General features: G+C 42.6%; 1 protein-coding gene and 4 non-coding genes across 5 annotated transcripts in view; all 5 read right to left on the bottom strand.

Moving 5' to 3' along the window:
- Positions 1 to 17286, bottom strand: part of vac14 (vac14 homolog (S. cerevisiae)) — a 38666-nt gene extending 21380 nt beyond the window's left edge. Inside the window, exons 1-12 of the mRNA XM_018739008.2 lie at positions 16277 to 17286; positions 15430 to 15580; positions 14760 to 14927; positions 14508 to 14570; positions 13776 to 13883; positions 12178 to 12287; positions 11822 to 11943; positions 9921 to 10058; positions 8302 to 8445; positions 2968 to 3031; positions 1003 to 1147; positions 435 to 500 (exon numbers count right to left, since the gene is read on the bottom strand). Of these exons, the coding sequence (XP_018594524.1) occupies positions 435 to 500; positions 1003 to 1147; positions 2968 to 3031; positions 8302 to 8445; positions 9921 to 10058; positions 11822 to 11943; positions 12178 to 12287; positions 13776 to 13883; positions 14508 to 14570; positions 14760 to 14927; positions 15430 to 15580; positions 16277 to 16380 (1383 nt within the window). The 5' untranslated portion in view covers positions 16381 to 17286. The remainder of the gene's footprint in view (positions 1 to 434; positions 501 to 1002; positions 1148 to 2967; positions 3032 to 8301; positions 8446 to 9920; positions 10059 to 11821; positions 11944 to 12177; positions 12288 to 13775; positions 13884 to 14507; positions 14571 to 14759; positions 14928 to 15429; positions 15581 to 16276) is intronic.
- trnag-gcc (transfer RNA glycine (anticodon GCC)) lies at positions 3543 to 3613 on the bottom strand. The gene has a single exon. It is a non-coding gene; the product is annotated as a tRNA-Gly (tRNA).
- On the bottom strand, positions 5901 to 5971 carry trnag-gcc (transfer RNA glycine (anticodon GCC)). Its single transcript has one exon. It is a non-coding gene; the product is annotated as a tRNA-Gly (tRNA).
- On the bottom strand, positions 6279 to 6349 carry trnag-gcc (transfer RNA glycine (anticodon GCC)). Its single transcript has one exon. It is a non-coding gene; the product is annotated as a tRNA-Gly (tRNA).
- On the bottom strand, positions 6965 to 7035 carry trnag-gcc (transfer RNA glycine (anticodon GCC)). Its single transcript has one exon. It is a non-coding gene; the product is annotated as a tRNA-Gly (tRNA).
- Positions 17287 to 20242: the final 2956 nt, after the last annotated feature.

Below are 20242 nucleotides of genomic sequence, written 5' to 3'. Positions count from 1 at the left end.
AGCTGGGCTGGAGAGCAGCCATCAGAGTCTGGTACAGGGCGTGCAGTGTGGTGCTGTGGGGCCTGTCAGAACCCTCCACACTGAGACACTGGCTCTAGCATCAAAGGGTGCAAGGACCTAGACCGACCTCTATCACATCTTATCACAGGAAATGCTGCAATGACTCAAAGCAGCTGAAGATGAGCAGGGCTGCCGTGGTGACGATGTCTTCATAGGGAAGCTACAGCATCAAGGCATATTTCACAGGAGAAGATGGTGTTGTTATGACGTGTGTGCTTGGGATCAACACGGTTTTGTCACTGAGCTCTTCCAAAGAATTTGTGGAGGTATTCAGAGCTTGTCAACGATGATCTACTGATATCTAAAAAATCAACTTTTTTGGGTCCTGACATTGGTGATTGGCAAGACCCACATCACTCAGTCAAGGTGCTTACCTCATCTGACTCATCCGACAGCGTCTTGAGCAGAGTAGGAAACAGACTGTCTGTGTGCCGAAACATCTGTAGAGGAAAGACCCAGCACAGCATGCACTTTAACAGCACTAATAATGGGGGGAAGGGGCTGAGAAGAGCTGCAGGGGGTGGCATTGTGAGCAGACAGGGGCGTCCTCCAAAAAGCACACATGGGCCAGGACACCCAGCCTCTCTCATTAACATGGTTCAGCAGGAAATCACTTCCTAAATGGTGCTGCACAAACAGCACACAGTTAACATTTTATTGAGAAAATGAGTAGCTTTCAAGAAGGTTTGGAATTTAAAAAAAAAACAGGAAACATTTTTAATAGAAACATCATAAACAATTAAGAAGGAGTACGTGATTCTTACGCTGTCTGAAACAATAAAATAAGAAAAGCAAACCCTTTCGGGTGACCCGTCTAACCCTCACCCCGACCTCACCCTTGAATACAAGTATAAATTTCCACAAATGGACAACAAATTGCATCTCATCTAATCTTTTATGTAAAATGGCATGGGCTGATGCTGCGACAGCACAGCTGCTCACCTTGCGAGGCGTCTTGATGTACAGGTGGTAGAGCCACTTGAGCACGGCGATGCGGGTCATCATGCCTGTGGAGGAGTCGTTCAGGTGTCGGCCGAGTACCTGCACTATCCCATCCAGATCGAGGATGACCTGAGCCCGGTCAGAACTGTGGGAAGCAGACACACACAGACTGGGAATATGAAATAGGACCAGAAAAACACCCGACCACCCAATGGCTTTGTGCATGGGAGGAAACCCCTATACTGTCGCTTATTTATCACTATTTATTCTGCTGACACATTTCTCCAAAAAGACTGAAAACATCAGGCTATTTACAATTATTATACTTATACTTTATAAATTAAAATGGGTAATAAATACTAATGCATGTGCTATATGTACTTGCAAAGTTACTCCTAAACAAATCTATGTGTTATACAGGAGGGTTCTTACTGTATTAGTTCTTGATAAGCATCTTGCTCAAAGGTTCTACAGCGAGCAGGGATTCAAAACCCGTAAGTTCCAGTTGCAAAGAGGCAGCTCAAACCACTATGCCACCTGCTGGCAGCCTAAGCAATGGCTTTGAACTACTTTAAAGTGTTTTAAAGTGTTATGCCATCAGAATCAGAAGTAGCTCTCCGAAGTACTGAAACAGCATTACAAAATGTGGTTAAGGGGCTCTGCTTTATCAGCTGTTCAAAAGCATCTTACATAGAGGGGCCAAGCGCTTTCATTTCAGCTGATGACTTCAGGGGAAAAAAGACATACAATTACAGTTCTGAGGCCTGTTTTTACACCTCCTATGATGTGCAAGCTACAAAGAGAAATCACAGGGAGGCACAATGGTCCAGCAATAAGCAAGTGGCACGATATGTTCCTACTTAACATGAAATCTTTTGTTTTCTGCTATCTCAGTGGACCGGTCATATCGAGCAGATTTATTTACTCAAAATCCTCAATTAATTAGCAGAAGAGCTGGAAACTACAGATGTTCCTTCACGGTCACATAAGCGTTATTATCAAAATTTCACTTTTTCAGATATGCCCAGAAAAATATACACACACACACACACACACACACACACGCGCACACACACGCACACACACGCACACACACATTTTCGGAACCGCTTGTCCCATACGGGGTCGTGGGGAACCGGAGCCTACCCGGTAACACAGGGCGTAAGGCCAGAAGGGCAGGGGACACACCCAGGACGGGACACCAGTCCACCGCAAGGCACCCCAAGCGGGACTCGAACCCCAGACCCACCCGAGAGCAGGACCCAGTCCAACCCACTGCGCCACCCACCCACAAAAATACACCTTAAAAGAAAACAGGCATTTTAAATGCGGTAGCGCCATCTAGTGGAAGAATGACAAAACAGGCACATATTATATTGCAAAATCACTAAAACAGTGCTGAGAAACACAAACACACACACACACACACACAAACACAGGCTGAAACCGCATTTCCTAAGCGAGGTTGTGGCGAACCGGAGCCTAACCCAGCTACACAGGGCGCTAGGCAGGAGGGAACACACCCAGGACGGGATGCCAGTCTGTCACAAGGCGCCCCCAGCGGGACTCGAACCTGAGACCCACCAGAAGGTGGGACCCGGCTAAGCCCACTGTGCCACCACATCCCCCCCTGAGAAACACAAGATCTACAAAAAAAAAGGTTGTCGAATAGGGCAATGACTCAGAATACCATATAGCGTAGTTACCCACTGAACCAGAACTGTTTAACTAGCTGATTTATTATACAAATACAGAGCTGTCACACCACAAAGCGTCTCTCTACCCTTGAAACAACAGCATTCGGTAAAACAGGGACTGCAGCTTCAATAAGAGTGTTGGTACAATGAGGTTTCAATATTTCATATATGTCTGTCTGACAAAATCAGCAAATGTGTAGGCAGAACAACACTGACTGTTGTTGCTTCATACCTGCATTCACGTATGTTTTAAAACTCCACTGCATACCTTGCCGGAGTGAAGAAGCTAATATTGCTGAGTCCCCCAGAATCCTGTGATGCGTTTAGTGAATCTGCAGAACAAAAATAAGACAAAATAAGACAACAGAGCAATTAGCAAAGGAACAACATGGGAACAAGGACACCAATTACCCGAAGTGGACAGGACACCTTCCAATGAGTACCTTACACTTTGCATGAGTCATGTGGACCCCAGTGCATTCAGCATGACAAAAATTAAAATTGAAATTTACCCATCAAGGAAAACTGAAATTTCTGTTACTAACCTATTCAGTACAGATGTCTGCTTACATTCCACCATATAAAATGCAATTTTTCAGAAATGGAAAGAAAAAACATGAAAAGCAGTCACCCAACACTGTAAAACAAGCAGTATTTTGGGGAAATTTTAGTTCTGGCCTCTTAACACTGCTAAATTCAGATATTCAAGCATGACCCAGGCTCACTAAAAACTTTCCTATTAGGGAGATGTGTTTCAACAGACTCCAGACATCTCTGTGCTTCTGAAACTGTCACCAACAGCCACACCTCCACTCTCAATGGAAAGAGTACAAAATGCTATTTTGCATTGGCCGGGAATCGAACCCAGGCCTCCCGCGTGGCAGGCGAGAATTCTACCACTGAACCACCAATGCTACATAGAGCACAGTCTCGCTCGGGACCTGAAAAGGGTGCAGCAACCACTATTACGGACATGGGTAAACTCATCATTGTTACTGTGACTGATTCCTTATTTGCATCATCTCATCACTTTCTTTGTGTTCACTTTTAAATTGTAGCACTTGAACAACATTCCAAGAAAGAGTAGGACACTCCACAAGTGATATGGACCCCAGTCCAGTTCTTCAACTCAGATGAACCCCCAAAGAAAAGAGCAACTTCTGAAACGAATCAATTTATGATATACGTCAACCAAACACTCCACGTATGTCGAGTTAAGATCCACCACCTCCTCCAAGTGCCTCTCCGCAAACTTTACTTTTGTTTTTACTCAGTGTCAGCATTTGTATTTTTGTGTGTAGAAGGGGGAGGGGTCACTTGATTGGCAGATGCTGTATCCAAAGTGCTGATGTGGCATTCCAGACCTCCAGCTGGAAAAATGCTGAATTACTGTGTGTCATAAGACCCATTTTTCTGGAGTGTCCTGCATGTTGCCAGGAGCCTTGTTTATTTTCCATCTGAGGAAAAACCCGTGGAAGAAGCTGGTTTTTTTAAAAAAAAAAAAAAAAAAAAAAAAAAAAAACCCTGCTGCGATTTCTTTAGAAACTTTTTCAGAAAACAGAGCAAGAGAGCTGTGACACTGGTCAGGAATGGAAAGCCACCCTCCTCTGTGGCAGGAATGGAGTTTTTAGCTGAAGGTCTAAAAACTGCTCCCTGTTCATTCTCTGTGGTAGTGGTTACAGCGTCCCCCTACTACTGAAAAACTGAAAAACTCAGTGTTTGAATCCCACTTCCAGCTGCAGTGCGCTTGATGAAGGTACTTGCCCTGAACTGATACAGTAAAAATTACCCTCCTGCAAAGTTATAAGATGCTTGGTGCACAAACCTCACGCTGTCCACTAAATTAGTACATTTAAATGTTTCTCTTGTGTATTTACAGCAACTTGTCTTTTTTTGACAAATCTTGTCAGACTTTTTATACATGTGATTGAGTGGAAAACTGAGTCACTAACAATAAACAATAAGAATTTAAGAGTGTAACAAATCAATGTCTGTGTGGTTTTCCTCTGGGTGCCCTGGTTTCCTTCCACAGTCCAACGACATGCAGTTCAGATGAACTGGTGAGTCTAAACTGCCTGTAGTGTGTCAAAAGATGACTGAATGTGTGTGGCTATACTGTGATGGACTGGTGTCTTCTCCAGGGTGTTATCCCCCCCCCCCCCAAGCCTTGTGCCCTGTGCTTCCGGGATATAGGCTGTGGTTCATCCTGACGCTGCTCAGGACACGTGCTTATTGAAACTGGACGTATAGATGCATATATCAGCACATGTGCAGCAACTTCATCTTTTAATGTGATATTCTGAAGTACAATTCACAGCCTGTAACCTTTCCCTCAGGCCTCATGACATTATGTGTCATTTTTGGAGACACTGGAAGTTTTAGAAATCCAATCGGGAATCCAAGTATTACAGCAACCCCACTTTAATGTTGAAAGATTTCACATGTTTTCTTTCCATTTTTTTCCTTTTTGATGGAATGTCAAAAAAGTCCAAACAGGAGGAAACCAATACATTTGAGGCTTGAGGATCAAAAGTAAGGGGATCAAAGGTAAGGTGGTGTAGCGCCTCTATGCTGTCAATCAGAGAGAGAGAATTATGAGCACTTCCAACCATATGTCTGACATCTGTATTATTATTATTATTATTATTATTATTATATCACCTGAGCTGAGGCAGCAGAACGGAAGCAGGGTTGGGATAAGTAAGAGGATGATAACTTTTCTGAATCTGATCATTTTTCAACTTTAACTTACGTTTTTTACGGAAATTATGTTACGTTTACGTAAACCTTAAAATTTATTAGCAAGAAACCCAATTAAACTAACGAAAAAACTTTTTAAAATTTTTTAACGTGGGTGAAGGACAGATTAGGGATTTGTTGAAAACGTAATGTAGTGTCTAATTTTAAATAATAAGCGACATACGTTGTCCAGTGGTAGCGTTAAAAGCAGCTGTAGTTAGTACCGGTATATATGTAGGTAGACAGACAGACAGACAGACACACACACACACACACAGACACGATGTACTCGGAGTCGGTTATGAAAACTGCGTGGGAGGATGATGTTGATGGGTGAATAGATATCGCCGAGTGTCCGATGCGTCGGCGATCGCGCAGCTCCCTGCTAATGACTACACTGGACTTTTGCCAAGATACAAGAGCCTTTGAAAAGTGTAACATTAAAAACAAAAGATACGAAGCTGCATTGGCCGGGAATCGAACCCGGGCCTCCCGCGTGGCAGGCGAGAATTCTACCACTGAACCACCAATGCGGGACTGATACTCCAACCCCGCTATCGCCCCCAAGTGCCGAGGCACGAACTGGAATAAGTCGTTTCCAAAAGCGTGGATGTAGTACGCGTGTGTCAGAACCCTGCTACGAACGGGATTTATTTCTCAACAACTTCAACGGACGAGGACCTCGTTACTGAATGAAAAACATGACCGCTAACGTCTCTGTTTTACTGCGTCAGACGAATACACGGGCTGTAGCAACAACCAAAGTTAAACATGTGCGGGAAAATGATGTTTACAGACAACTCAAAGTATCGTACGTATACGCTTGAAAAAGAAGCCGCGTGCATTGGCCGGGAATCGAACCCGGGCCTCCCGCGTGGCAGGCAAGAATTCTACCACTGAACCACCAATGCTACAATAAATCTTAGGTTTTATTGATCCAGAATATTCCCTGTGGAGCACAATGGAAACTTCCTAAAAGTAAGGCTCAGGTAGCTCATATATAGCTTCTTTCAAAGTAACGGTAAGTGAAAGTTAAAAATAAAATATTATGATGCTATACGAAGAGGTAAAATACCCTGTGTGGGTATTCATTTACGGACATTTTTCTGGAAGAGGGATCTTTTATATAGAAAGATTCTTAGGGGTCCATGCTTAACGGAAATAAAAATAGATATTTCATGTACCTACTCACTGCCTCACTTTAGATTAGTGTTTTAACTTATTAGATAAAGCCAGATGTGCAGCAATGAGCAAAAAGAGATCCATCCATCCATGCTTTTGCACTGAAGAAAGTGTGTCCACCAGCAGCAAACACTTCAACAAGAGTGATCATCATTAACATTCCTGAAGGTCAAACATTGTTACAGAAAGCATTTCAGAACGACACGACCAACTGCTGGCTCCTGTCCTTCAGACTAACACGTATCAGACCGTGTCAGATTTTCTGACCTGATTCTAAAATCTGAATGTAATTATGAAACGACAATGTTTCTTGAAATTTATTTTATAATAATGAAAAACTACACTGCATTGGCCGGGAATCGAACCCGGGCCTCCCGCGTGGCAGGCGAGAATTCTACCACTGAACCACCAATGCCACACCGACCCACGGGCGCAACGGTGCCTCACAGTGCACTAAACTGACACAAGGCTGCAGAGCAGAAATACCTTATTTTAACAGCCAATTAAAAAAAGGGGGGCGGAGGAAATGCAGCCAATAAAGAAACTGCGCGACAGACGGGGAAAGTGCGTATCGTATGGTGAAAGAAACACGCGGTTGGAATGCAGTGTGTGAGCGAAGAGAATTGGACATTACATCGTAAAGTATTTTGACTCAAGACAGACATTTACAACAAAGAGCAAATACTGACTCATTTATTCACTGGATTAAGAGCTTGTGCTGCAAACAAAACTCAAGCAAAGTCCAGGCTTGATGAACAATTCACAAATATCTAATATCACTGCAAGAACCAGCGCAGGTCATTTGAAAAGGAGACAATGAAAACCTGTCACCTTCCCATTCTCCGGGACTACAACTGTCAATCGCAGGATTATATTGTGCTCAATCAACAAGATGACATTTTACACTTTACAGCAGCTGATGTTATGACCTTCCTAATGCCAGTAGACTACTCTTATGATTCTAATAGCTTCCAAAATATAAACATTCAGCATTATAATATTAACAAGCCAACAGGCACATGCCATCAATCTCTAACAACTGTTAGAAGCAGCCTAAAAACAGTTTCCAGTTCTGACAAAATAACCTACGCATCACCTGGGGCTCTCATGTGGCTAGCATGCAAAGTGTCATAAAACGATTTGTATTGTCTGTGGTAAAGCAGTATGGTGACAATTTCACTGGCAGTGGCCTTGTGCCTCGCAAGTATGGCTGAGGCAGCTCACACAAAAAACAGAAAGGACAAAAAGAGAAACCCTTAACTGATGATAAATATTTTAAAATAGCAGGTACTTAATCTAAGAGCATTATCTCACACTAATCTTGGATAAGCTTTTAAGCAGCACAGAATGGCTGTGATCGGAGCACCGGAAGAAGTGCTGCGATAGTGCAGTAGTCAAGCACAAAGAGAGCAAGCAGAAACAATGATGTCTATGCATTTCATGCTGAACTGATCCCCCAGTTCATCAGCACCCGTTCATCACAGGTATCACCCTCTGCCTACAAGAGAGCACTGGGGACTTGGTGGTGCTTTGCCAGCCTAGAACTTCAGGAAGTCCAGTGCTAACGCCAACTGGCACACACCCAGGAAGGGCTATTGACAAAGTACCTGCATTTACCCATGATGCACACCATTTGTATCGCATGGGTAAAAAGTAAAGAAAACCCCAAGGGGGAACTCACTGTCGAGATCTTCCTGCGTCTTCGGTTGGCTGTCCTCTCTGGCCAGAGTGTCGCTGACCTGGCTTTCCTCATCATCTTCATCATCCTCAGGGGTCACCAGCTTCATCAGGCTGTGGTTGCAGGCGCTAGCAGCCTCTTTGGTACCTGGGAAACTGTAGGTCAAGGGCCACAAGCACTAGACATTATACAAAGGACTCTTGAGTTATTGCCCTGAAATAACCACCAAGTGCAGTATGCTACTTTGTCATTTCATCTTTAGCACCAACACTCTTAATATTTTAGGAATATTAGCAAATTCACATGTAACTCAACGTGAGAAAAATGTGACACCCGTTCTGTTCACTAATCACACAGCAAGAAACACTAATGGTACAATACATTTACAGATATTTACCTGATCCTTTTATCCAAACTGATGTACACCAATTGACCCATTTAAAAAGCTGGGTCATTTTTACTGGAACAATTTGCGTTTAGTACTGTACGTTGCTCAAAGTTACTATAGGAGGAGGTTGGATTCAACCCTTTGTCCTTTGGAATGATGGCAGCTCTAACTGCTGGTTCCCCGAACGGTGCTCAGCAGCACTACCTGAGATAGACAGCTATTTTCTAATCATAATCGTTTAATGCTTTACAGTTCACCTCTGCTGCATCCATCAAATACCATTACAAGTAAAAAGTATGTATGAAGCAGTCATAAATAAGGACTGCTCTACTACAGTGCCTTTCCAGCAACTGTGTAAAGCTGCTGTAGAAAATGGAGATGTCTGTCTATGATTTGTGAACAATGCGCCTTTCATTCAACAAATAAGGGGGCCCTCAGCTTACAACAGGGTTCTATTCTGACAACCTTGTTCTAAATCCCAAATCCCATTATAATGCACTATATAAACATTAACATGCATGAATTCTACATTGTATAATAGGTCTATGACACTTTTCTCACTAATTTCACACATTATGTTAAAGTACTATTGTAAAATAATATAAATACAGTCCAGTATTATATTTTCTGGCTGTGCTGTTATTTTCACTTTCATTACTAAATTTGTCTGCCACCACAAGAACGCTACATTTTCGTTTGCTAGGCATTGTAAGTAAAAAGTAACTTGAGTCTGGACGCAAAAATAACTCCATGTCGTAAGGCACGTACGCGTTAAGTCGAAGACTACCTGTACAACTACACAGTATCTACTTCCATGCGTATTGCAAATATGCAGAGAGACTACTGGTTCCTCAAAGAGAACACTGATATTGGGAGAAGTCCTGCACTTCAGGCTCATAATATGGGTCAGAAGAAGCCTGCACTTATGGATTATTTGCTCTATTATGATTGTGTGAAAGATTATAAAAGCCAGCTGGTCAGGTTCTTCTCTTACCTTCTAGGCCACATTTGGCAGGAAAAACATATTTCATCACTTGCTGGACTTGTAATGTCAGGGTAACTACAAAACCAGCCAGGTGACAGTGAGTCACATTATGTGAGAAACTCAAGACAATAAACTGGAAAAACCTAAAGCAATTCAATAACACATATGTAGCTTTCACAGAACACCATTATTGTGTGGTAGCTGTGAGGAAACAGAGGGCAGAGATGATGTCATGTTTGAGGAGGATACTCTTCTTGCGGTCATCATAGGAAAGGCAGGGCAGCACTGCAGTCAGGATGCCTGAGGAGTAGGGCAATACCACACGGCCGGCGAGCTGAATGAACTCTCTCATCCATGTCATGGCTGTATGCTGGATCAGGTCATTTGCTTTGGTGGGGGAGGGGGGGGGTTGGGGGGTTAGCATAGGGAAAACACACAAATGACCAGCACTGGACTGACAGCAGAGGCTTCTCATACAGTAGCTTCAAGGAGGCACCCGGGACATCAGGGTACAAGATTACACTATCTTTCCAATTTTTTCATATTTATTTATTCCTTTATCTGATGCTTTTCTCCAAAGCAACTTACATTGTTAAGCTACTTATACTTACCCATTTATACAGCTGGGTAATTTTACTACAGTGGAAGGGGGGATTCAAACCTGCAACTTCTGAGTCCAAGGGAAGCAAATGTAATCGCTACATTACTAGCTGTTTGTGCTGTTTATTCATTTGTTAGCACCAGCAGCTCACATGACATTCAGAACTTTAAACTGTTTAAGAATCCAGACTGAGGTTGCTGCCAAGCCAGTCCTTCACAAAGTCAGTTGAAGGAATGGAAAATGAAGGCCACCTGACTCACAGGAGCCCAACATTAGCAGTAACCAATTAACATTCAATTTACATTTATTCACTTAGCTGATGTTTCTCCCCAAAACAACTTACACTGTTTTACCAATTTGTACAACTGGCTTATTTTTACTGTATCAAATCAAATTTAAGTACTTTTTTATAAAGGGTACTACAGCAGCAGGTGGGATTTGAACCTGGACCCTCCAGGTCTAAAGGTGGTTGCTCTAACTACTGCACCACCTGCTGCACTTTCCTTAGCTTATGATGAGTCACATGTGACCTTATATGCTTATATCATTCCTGCCTCCATTGGTAGCAGGCAGTTAAAGCGTTCGGGAGTGGACCGAGGCACTTGAGATTTCTTGTTCTGTCTTTCTTTCATTCCTCACATCAGTGGAAACACTTGCTCACGCAAATGTGCCAATTCCAGTAATTATTCTTGCAATCAAAAGCAATTCTAATCTTTTCCGACATACTGCTCTAAGAAGGGGCTCAGAAAACAAAGGTCTTTAGGATCGACTTAATCACATCTGAGACATTTGAACAGAACAAAGTACTGTTGTTCTGTAGCATTTTATGAAGCCCAACTGGAACCTTCTTACACACGACTAAATTTACAGTAGGGTGCCAGTGACAGGAACAGTGAAAGCTAAGTTTGCTTGTTTGTGAGTCTCACCCCCCCACAAAAAAAAATTAAAAAATAAAAAAAAAAATTGTGCCATTTAAGCGAGAAGTTGTAAAAAATGTCTTTTATAGCCATGTCTATCAGGTCACTCAGTATTATAATCCTCAACCACCAATACTACTCTATAGCTTATTGATTACTTTTGATAATGTTAATGGTGACACACTTATTTGTAGAAGGAATTTTTAATTTATGCAACTCCTTTATTTTTCATTTCTTCTAACAACAAGTCTGTACCTTTCGGACAAGATAGCAACGGTGGTGTTAGAATGACTTTAAAGAATTTTGTTTTTTCTCAAGGAAAGTTTATTTTTATTCAGATGCATGTATAAAAATATCACTAAAGAATTCCTTTATTATTCTAAAAAAATAAAAAGAAAAAAGTAGTGAGTGTGGACAGTGGATTAAACTGGCATTATGTGTGACAATATAACGTATCCTTAGTATATATCAGTGACATGCTTGAGTGACCATTTAAAATCTTCAGATTAAATTGAAATTTGGCTCATGGCTGTTTTCTACTAAAAGGAAAAACATGAAGGGAAGAGATTTCAAAAAATATTTTGAAAATTTGGCACCCTAATATACAGCAGGCAAACTCGGGTTTCACTCACTCATTTTGGAGTCATCGGACACCTGGCAGTGGATGACCAGGATGTTGGCCATTTCTGCAAACTTGACATTGGAGGGCGCCTTCTTGATCTCCTTGAGGAACTCTCCCAACACCACTTCACACCTGTAAGAGTACAGAAACACCTTTTACTAACAGTCCTCATGTTCAACCTCAAAAACCTGCAAAAAGAACAAGAGCTATGAAAACAGGATGAACATAGGATTCAGCACAGGGACATTTAAATATTCATAAGAATATATATTAAAAAAATGTATAACAAATATTTAATGCGTGTGGAAGAGGAGGCGGCCCTGGGAGAAGTGACTAATAGGCTAATGGCAGAAAAGCAGGGCTCACGTCTTGCGGATCTCCTTGCTGCTGTCCCCAAGGATCTGGAAAAGTCCATCGAGGATCTCAGGTAGATAATCCAGCAGGTTTATGTCAGGAACAGACTCCAGCACCAGTATCTGGAAAAGATGCAAATTCAAGCTTGTGACTTAACGTGCAGACATGAACTTGGAGGAACCATGAAGATTACCACTACACATATAAAGAGAAAGCCATCCCGAACCTGAGTGCACAAAGGGTAAGAAAAGGTCAGATCAATTTCAGGGCTCAACATCTTTGACTGGGCGAGGCAGGTTAATATCTAGTAAACAATAAATTAAGGTAAAATAAGTACAAAACATCTAAGTATTATGACCAACAAAAATTAAGTGAAACAGCACCAATATCTTGCTAGTTTGGGTGATTTCCTTATGTATGCATGTAGTATTATTATTTATGCATTTAAGCCCTTTTGTAAGTATGCTTCCTTTCATGTGACGCCCTGATCGCCTTACTTTGATCAAAATTTACAAGGATGCTTTTAAATCTGGAAAATGACTCATTTTTATTCTACAAATATGATCCAAAACCGTACTGGTGAAAAATTTTATGGGGCAGGTGAAATGGAGCTGTTCTGTGGAAAACACCAAAAATTAATGCAAAGCCCCACATTTCATGGAGCATTTTGTACAGCAAAATGGACAGGCTTCTTCGGCAGTAATTTCTGCCTCCATCACATCAGCTGGAGGATTTTTGAGAGAAGGAACAAAGAGATATTCCTGCAGGCTGGACATCTTGCATAGCACATTTCTTACTACGGCAAAACACAGTGGCCAACTTGCAAACAAGCTTCCCTTCTGTTCTCTTTTTCTTTTTTGAAATATCAATCCAAATAGCCCAGCAAGTAAGGAGAGCTCCTCCACCTCTGGTCACTTAGTGATCTCACTCACAAGGGTCCGAAATCATCTTCCCTAAGGCCATACAGTACTCCAAAGTACTTATACAAATGCAGACTTAAAAATTATTCTGTTTTCACAATGAAATCACTTTTTACTTTTTATTTTACAAAAAAATTACCACACGTGGGGGGTATGCACATGGTTGACAGTCACACAAATGCATTTATTGATGTACGGAACTGATTACAGTGTGAATCTAAAAGCAGACATCACACTGTATTCTCAACCAAAACATGCAACACCAGATGTTGTCTCATGTCAACTACAATGTCCCACAACCCCAGTTAGTGTGTTCCCACAGATGAATTATTACAACCGAAAATATCTCTCTCACACACACACACACACACACACACACACACACACACACACACGCACACACACACACACAGAGAGTCTTAAACCGCCAAGCAGGGACGTGGGAAACTGGAGCCTCACTCGGCCCCACAGGGCACAAGGCTGGAGGGGAAGGGGACGCATTGCAGGGAAATGATTGTAGAAGCCTGTGGTTAAGAAGTTCAATAGTTTTTCCATTCACAGTTATGCTTTTTCATGTGTCAGCCCACTGATACAAACAGACCATGCTCTGAGCATGATGCAGAGTTTGTAGCTAGCTAATACTACTTGTCCTCCTCAGGTCGAACCCTGCCCCACCAGGCTCAAACTCACCCAGGAGATGATGAACTGGCGGGCATACTGATTGTTGGAATAGATGCGCTCACGCAGCAGGGGGACAAAAGCCACCAAGTCGAATTTATTGCTTTCCGTCACAATGTCCTGTGAGACAAAAATGAACAAGTCAGTCTGCACAGTAGATCCAGTATCCATTCCCACCTCCCCTAACACCACAATAATTACTAATCAATGTTTTGCTCAAATTTGGGCCCCACGCTGTTGACTGACTTTCTCTTCTCATGTTTTCTGAGAATTCAGTAGAACCCTGATGTTTCAGTACATCAGAAGAACTGAAAACTTTCCTTTTTGTGTCAATTTATATTTATTCACCTACTTCTTTATTGCATCATGTCTCATTATCATGTTTGTTGTACGTTGTATGCTTGTGTAACCTATTGCAATTTCCTTTCTGGGATTAGTAAATTTTAATTATTTACTCAAGAAATCCCCCCCACCATAAAAAAAAAAAAAGACATATTTTGATTCTATGCATAAGTTTCATTATGTCAGAATAATTCTGTTTTACCTCCCATCCACAAATGTTAAACTACATTTATTGACTGAAAGAAAACTAAAGAAACTGCTCATTTACTTTATATATATATATATATATATATATATATATATATATATATATATATATATATATATATCTGTTTATTCCCATTTAAATAATGTATTACAACATGCAGAAAAAACTATTTTTGCACTTTCAGCACTTGTCACCTTCAATAGTCGATCCAGCAGCTCTGACCCACTTTTCACATTGGGGTCTGGATCTGCAGCCAACTGGAAAATGTTTAAAGAGTAAATTACAAAAAAAAAAAAAGAAAAATTAATTTACACATTCAGACCGAAGGAGCTTTTAGGCAGCCTTGCAAACCATCAGTGTGCCTCATGTAAAGCTGTGTCCGCTGTACATCCACTGCCTGTACAGCTGTGCACCCAGCATCTCGTGTTATTAGAAGACCCGCTCACCTTGCTAAGCCCATCAAAGAGTACGTTGAAGTGGGGCAGCACAGCGCCCCGAGCAACCTTCACGATGTTGTAGAGCGCCTCACAGGCATAATAGCGCAGACGGCTGTCTGAGTCATTGAAGCATGCGAGGACCGGGTCAATCAGCTCTTTCAGGTAGAGGCCAGAGTCCTGCACACGGGAATGAACACAAATGCAAAAATGTGAGAGTATGCACCTGTCTGGGGCAGCAGATGGCATAATGGCTAGAGCCACTGCTGTTGAACTCAAGACACCCAGGTTTGAATTCCATCTTCTGCTGCAGTACCCTTGATCAAGGTACTTACTCTGATCTGATCCAGTAAAAAACTACCAGAATGGATAAATGGGTAAATCAGGGAAGCAAGTTCACCGTCACAGTGAGATTAAATAGACGGCTTGGCAGAATGTCAATGCAAAAAACATGCGATGAAAGGTGGATGCTTGAACTGTCCATCTTTAGCTTATAGCTCTGTGTACAAATTGGGGAATGTAAGACAAAGAAAAAGATGGCAACTAAACATCACGGTGAAAGACTGGGTGTAACCTGGAAACAGGGAGCAGGACAAAGAGAAAGAGGGAGAGCAGAGTCAGTTGATGGCATAGTAGGAAAACAGGCTATAAGAAGTGTGGTCGACTGCGGGAAGATGCTCACCTTGCCCAGGGCGATGGAGCAGGCAGCGAGGCCGATAAGCCCCCCTTTGCGGCTGTGGGGGTGCTGGGATAAGGCGAATTCAGAAGCCAGGATTTGAATCACATGTCGGATCTGGTTCGAGTTGTTCTGGGCCACAAACTCCCGCACCAGCCTGCTCGCAGACACAGGGACACAAGGAGCATACAGATAATGGTGCGTGTGTTGAAAAACCACAGCCATCACCCGAGCAAGAATTTTCAGACACGAGTGCTCCCACAAACAGACTGCAAATAGAACAGGCCTGGAACAGGAAATACAGCACTGGGAAACCAGTTAAAAAAAAATTAACTTAAATAATTTAATTAAAAATGAAACATCAATGCCCTGCTAACATTACACGTGTTGGGGAAAAAAGTACAGGTCTTCTCTAATGAAGAAACTATATGAAATTTTTATTTCATAAGGAATGGTTTCATTTACACTTATTCACTTAGACGCTTTTCCTCCAAAGCGACTTACAATGGATACTATGTTAGTGTTACCAGCCCACACACCTTATTCACCAAGGTGATTTATCATTTAGTAGCTGTCTCAGGGGGTTAAATAAATAAAAAAAAAAGAAAAAAAAAAAACTCATTTAATTTAGTTTAAATCTATGAATAACTCATTCATTTCACAAAACAAACGGAACGCCTGAAGGTCCATGCTGGGCTGCGACCACAACCCTTATGAAACTTGAAAGGGTCTCTACTTGGCACAAATTTAAAAAAAACTTATGGCTGACTTTGTAAGCACACACTGACAGACATAAACTGGAAAGGGAGAAAGGGGCGATGTGCGGGAATGGCAGGTTGGTCGGCAAACGGACTTCTCGATTTCCAGCGCCGCCACCTTCCTCTTCTCGTAGAGCTTGTCGTTGAGCGCGCGCACGATGTTGGGCGTCAGCGGAGCGAAGTCCTTTTCGGCATTCATTGTGAGCGGATAAAACGCTGGTTTCTGGGCTCAAGTGGTGCGAAACTAACTAAACTCTAAAATGCCAACGAAGGCCCCGTCTGTGTGTGTCTGTCACTCCTCTACCGGACACCACGTCAGTCACACAGGCTGAGGCTATGTGTTATGTGTAACCCGGCGGAGTAGCACAGGAGCTCTCCTCTCGCGCACACACCCCTGCCGTCACTCAGTGATCAATCGAGCACGAGCCCGGCGGACGCAGCACCCAGTAATTTACTGAGTAAAGCAAGGTGAAGGGGAAGTGAGTGACAGGAGCAGTGCCGGTGGCGCGCGGGTCTCACCACACACCACCACCATGTCAGAGTAGAGCAGGCTGCTCTGTCTGTGGAAAGCTCCGCGCGCACACAGCGAACTTCTCCACAGACTACTGCGTCACTCACTGGCGCACGACACGAGCAGCAATCCCGCCGGCGCGTGCTGTACTCGAACAGCGGGAATTCAATTATTATGTTATGAGAACCGGGCCAGTGAGCTGCAGCCTGCGGGACAAACCGGCCACGAACTCGGCGCCTTAAATCCTCTGCCGTGCCGTCCTGGAAAGGGACACGGCATTCAGATTCACGCAGAGCGCAGCAGTACTCCCTGTCCTAAATATGCCGCTATGCAGAAAGAGACGCACCGGCGCGCGCCGCTCAACCGAACCCGGCTCCTCGCGCTCAGACTGAGTCGAACCTCCCAGAACGTGAGCGCGTCCCCCGACCGCGGTCCGCTCCTACAGACAGTGACACTGGAGTCCCAACGCACAGTCCTGGAGAAGAAGCCCGTTCGCTACAAAAGAGCGCTTCGACAAGATCTCGACAGCGTAAGAATGAGGCGAAACGACTCAAGCGCTACTTCCATGTAGCCATATTTTCCGGCTCACATGACTTCGCCACACCTTCGCAAAGGCGGACTCAATCGAGCGCCGAAGACATCGTTTTTCCATAGGCCGTCTGATCGAGTGCTGAAAACAGTAGGCCCCTACAGGCCGCTCAATCGATCTTCGAAGGCGCAGTTTGTTTTGATTGCCCCGGACTGCCGCGCGCCGCCGAATGCGCACCGCTCAGGAGTCGCAGCGACACCCGTACTTATCTCTTTATTCAGCTTTCTTACAAATACAGTTGACTACATATTTAAAAGACGCTCCGGAGTATATATTTTGTACACATACTAATACTTATCGTGATTGAAAACTGACAGCCTGTGTCTGTGTTTCTCAGACTGACTCTGACGCAGTTGTGAACATATGATGACATCATATCGTCAGTACGCGTTGTTGTGTGATATTCGTAAAAAAACAGTAGGTTGACAAACAAAAAAATCATGTTACCGTAAAATGTGTTATTCGTTGGACTTTGGTCGATTTGTGCAAAAAATTCATGCACGATTTAGGAGAACTTGACCGAGATTTTTCTGATTTCTCAGGAAGCCTCAAGTTTTTCACAACACGTCGCACTCAGTTGGACTGAGCGTTTTTTTTTTAGCGGAGGAACGGGTTAACCTTTCTGAGCGCTTATGTTATGGCATCGTTATTGTTCACAAGTGTGTGTGTGTTTCAAATAATACAGGCCACACACACAGGTGCGCACGGTGCTTATACCTTTCATTTATTGAGTCTATTACATATTCGTGTGATGATGTTAACTGGACAATAGTTGCATGTTTGTTCCCACCCCCGTTTAGGGAAGAATGGCATCAACATATGATTTCATTTTCATTTATTTTTAGTGCCTGCGCCAAAGGAGTCTCGTTAAAATGTTTTTTTTTGTGTGTGGTTTTCCATTGCAAAAGAATGTGAGAGAGGTGATTATGGCTGCTGTGTGGGGTTGTGGTACTGCTACACATGTGCAACTGAGACACGTCGAAGCCTCTTTCAGCAAAAGGACGCATCCAAGTACGTCTTCAACAGCACAGAAAAGTGAAATAAAAGTTTTGACTTGACTACTAGAGTGCATTAATAAATATTTGTGTAACCGAATGAACTGCTACTCTTTTTCTAATTCAATAAGACACAAACGCTGTGAATTCAGTATTAAGCATAGTTGTATTTTCCTTTGGTGATGCCCCGTGAGATCAACTTCAGCCAGTCTTTACTGTAAAAACATTTTTTTTATTGTAAAACTGCAAAATGTTGTACCACAAACATTACATGACACACACAGAGCGATTCAAAACTGAATTCATGCAGGGTGAACTCCATGGCAACATGCTCTTAGCACTACGCAACCCGGTGAGCTCGCCAACTCGAGGCAGGACGTTCATGTTCACGTCGGTTTCTTACACCTTGTGCCGTGTCTGCTGGAAACTACATAGTAAGAGCCAAGGATACCGACAGTTTAAATATTTTTGAGAATGAATGGACCAGGAACACGATGCATTGGCTGCTGGGCCGTAATGTTGGAGAACTGCACAACTGTACCTCTACTTTCTGTGATGCCAACTTTTCCCCATTGTTCTGCATCATCAGGCTTTTCCTGGGTGGAAAAAATAAACCTGGCAGAAATAAGAACCTTTGTGAATGACAGGCTTTGTGTGCGAAATGAAAGTTGCAGTTTCTGGTAAACATAGTGCAGACATTGAGAAGGACTCAGGACCGAGATGTGGCTAAAGACCGAGTGAGAAGAAAAGTCGCAAAGAGTCTTTATTCACACACCACAGGAAAAAAATATACTATGATTGTTCTCGGCGTTATCCAGTCACATCATTAAGTGATATGGACATAGGTCAAAACTCAGTCCCGCTAGAAATGCATATTAAAGGTTAACATAATCCACATTGTGATATGTGTTTGAAGACAGCTGAGCAATACATAACTTCACTAATGAACTTTACCCTCAAAGAGCAATGTAATTGTCTGCCCAGATCTTTTTCCTCATACATTTAGTATATGTTTCCACATAAGCAAGCCCAGCGGTATAGGTGAATGCTAATCTGGACTTGTGAAACGCCTTAGAACATATGACATGCTTTCAACATAGCATCATTTTAACAACAGAAACAGTGGTATGTTTTGACAAAGTGCTGTTCCACTAATAGCATTTTAGCTGGCTATAAACATAAGTGACTTTGAATTCAAGCCTATATTTTCCAAAAAAAAAAAAAAAGATTTTTGTAGAGCTACTTTCAATTGTTATATTTTCTATAAAAAAGATCCACAAAGACAAGAGACACGTCAGAACAACAATCTCCAGTCCAGCTAAAAAACAAACGAATGTGGGGTGTTTAGCCCAATTTTGACCTGTACAGTAAAACAGCAGGACACACTAGTGTGCATAGAAACCAAAACTGTTCTTTTTAATTGAGGTCAATTTTATGAGCAAGTTTTAAGACAGGAAAACAAACAGCTTGACAAATATTATTTCTGTGAATTCTGGTAAAAATCAACATACAGTGCTTGTAGCTTCCAGTTTCCCCACCAGGGACAAATGTCACTTTCACATCCATTTTTCACATTTGAAAGAAATCCACGATTCCCTTAAATATCCACCGGTGACCCATCACAGTTTCTACACCAGTCTTTACACACTTTCCCCAAGTAAAACATGCATCTTGAAGAAAATGTCCTACAGGCTACAATGCAATTCCTTCCTATTAGAGCAGAGATGCCCAAAAGTAGAAAAGCAACACAGAAAAGTTGTCTTAAGGCAGAAAATCGTGAATCGGATCATGACACGGGAACCGTCAGTGAATCGAAAGGCCATGAGGCAAAGAGACCACAGTCACACAACTGGGAGCCACAAATCTTCTGCAGTTACCTGAGGGGGACTGATGACTTCATGTGTATACTGGTAGCGCAGTGGCTAGAGCTGCCGCCTTCGGACCCGTAGGTTCAAATCCCACCTCC

Source organism: Scleropages formosus, chromosome 7 (assembly GCF_900964775.1).
Source record: "Scleropages formosus chromosome 7, fSclFor1.1, whole genome shotgun sequence".
Taxonomy (NCBI): Eukaryota; Metazoa; Chordata; class Actinopteri; order Osteoglossiformes; family Osteoglossidae; genus Scleropages; species Scleropages formosus.
The sequence above is the reverse complement of the archived record's forward strand: the minus strand, read 5'-3'. Positions and strand labels throughout refer to the sequence as shown.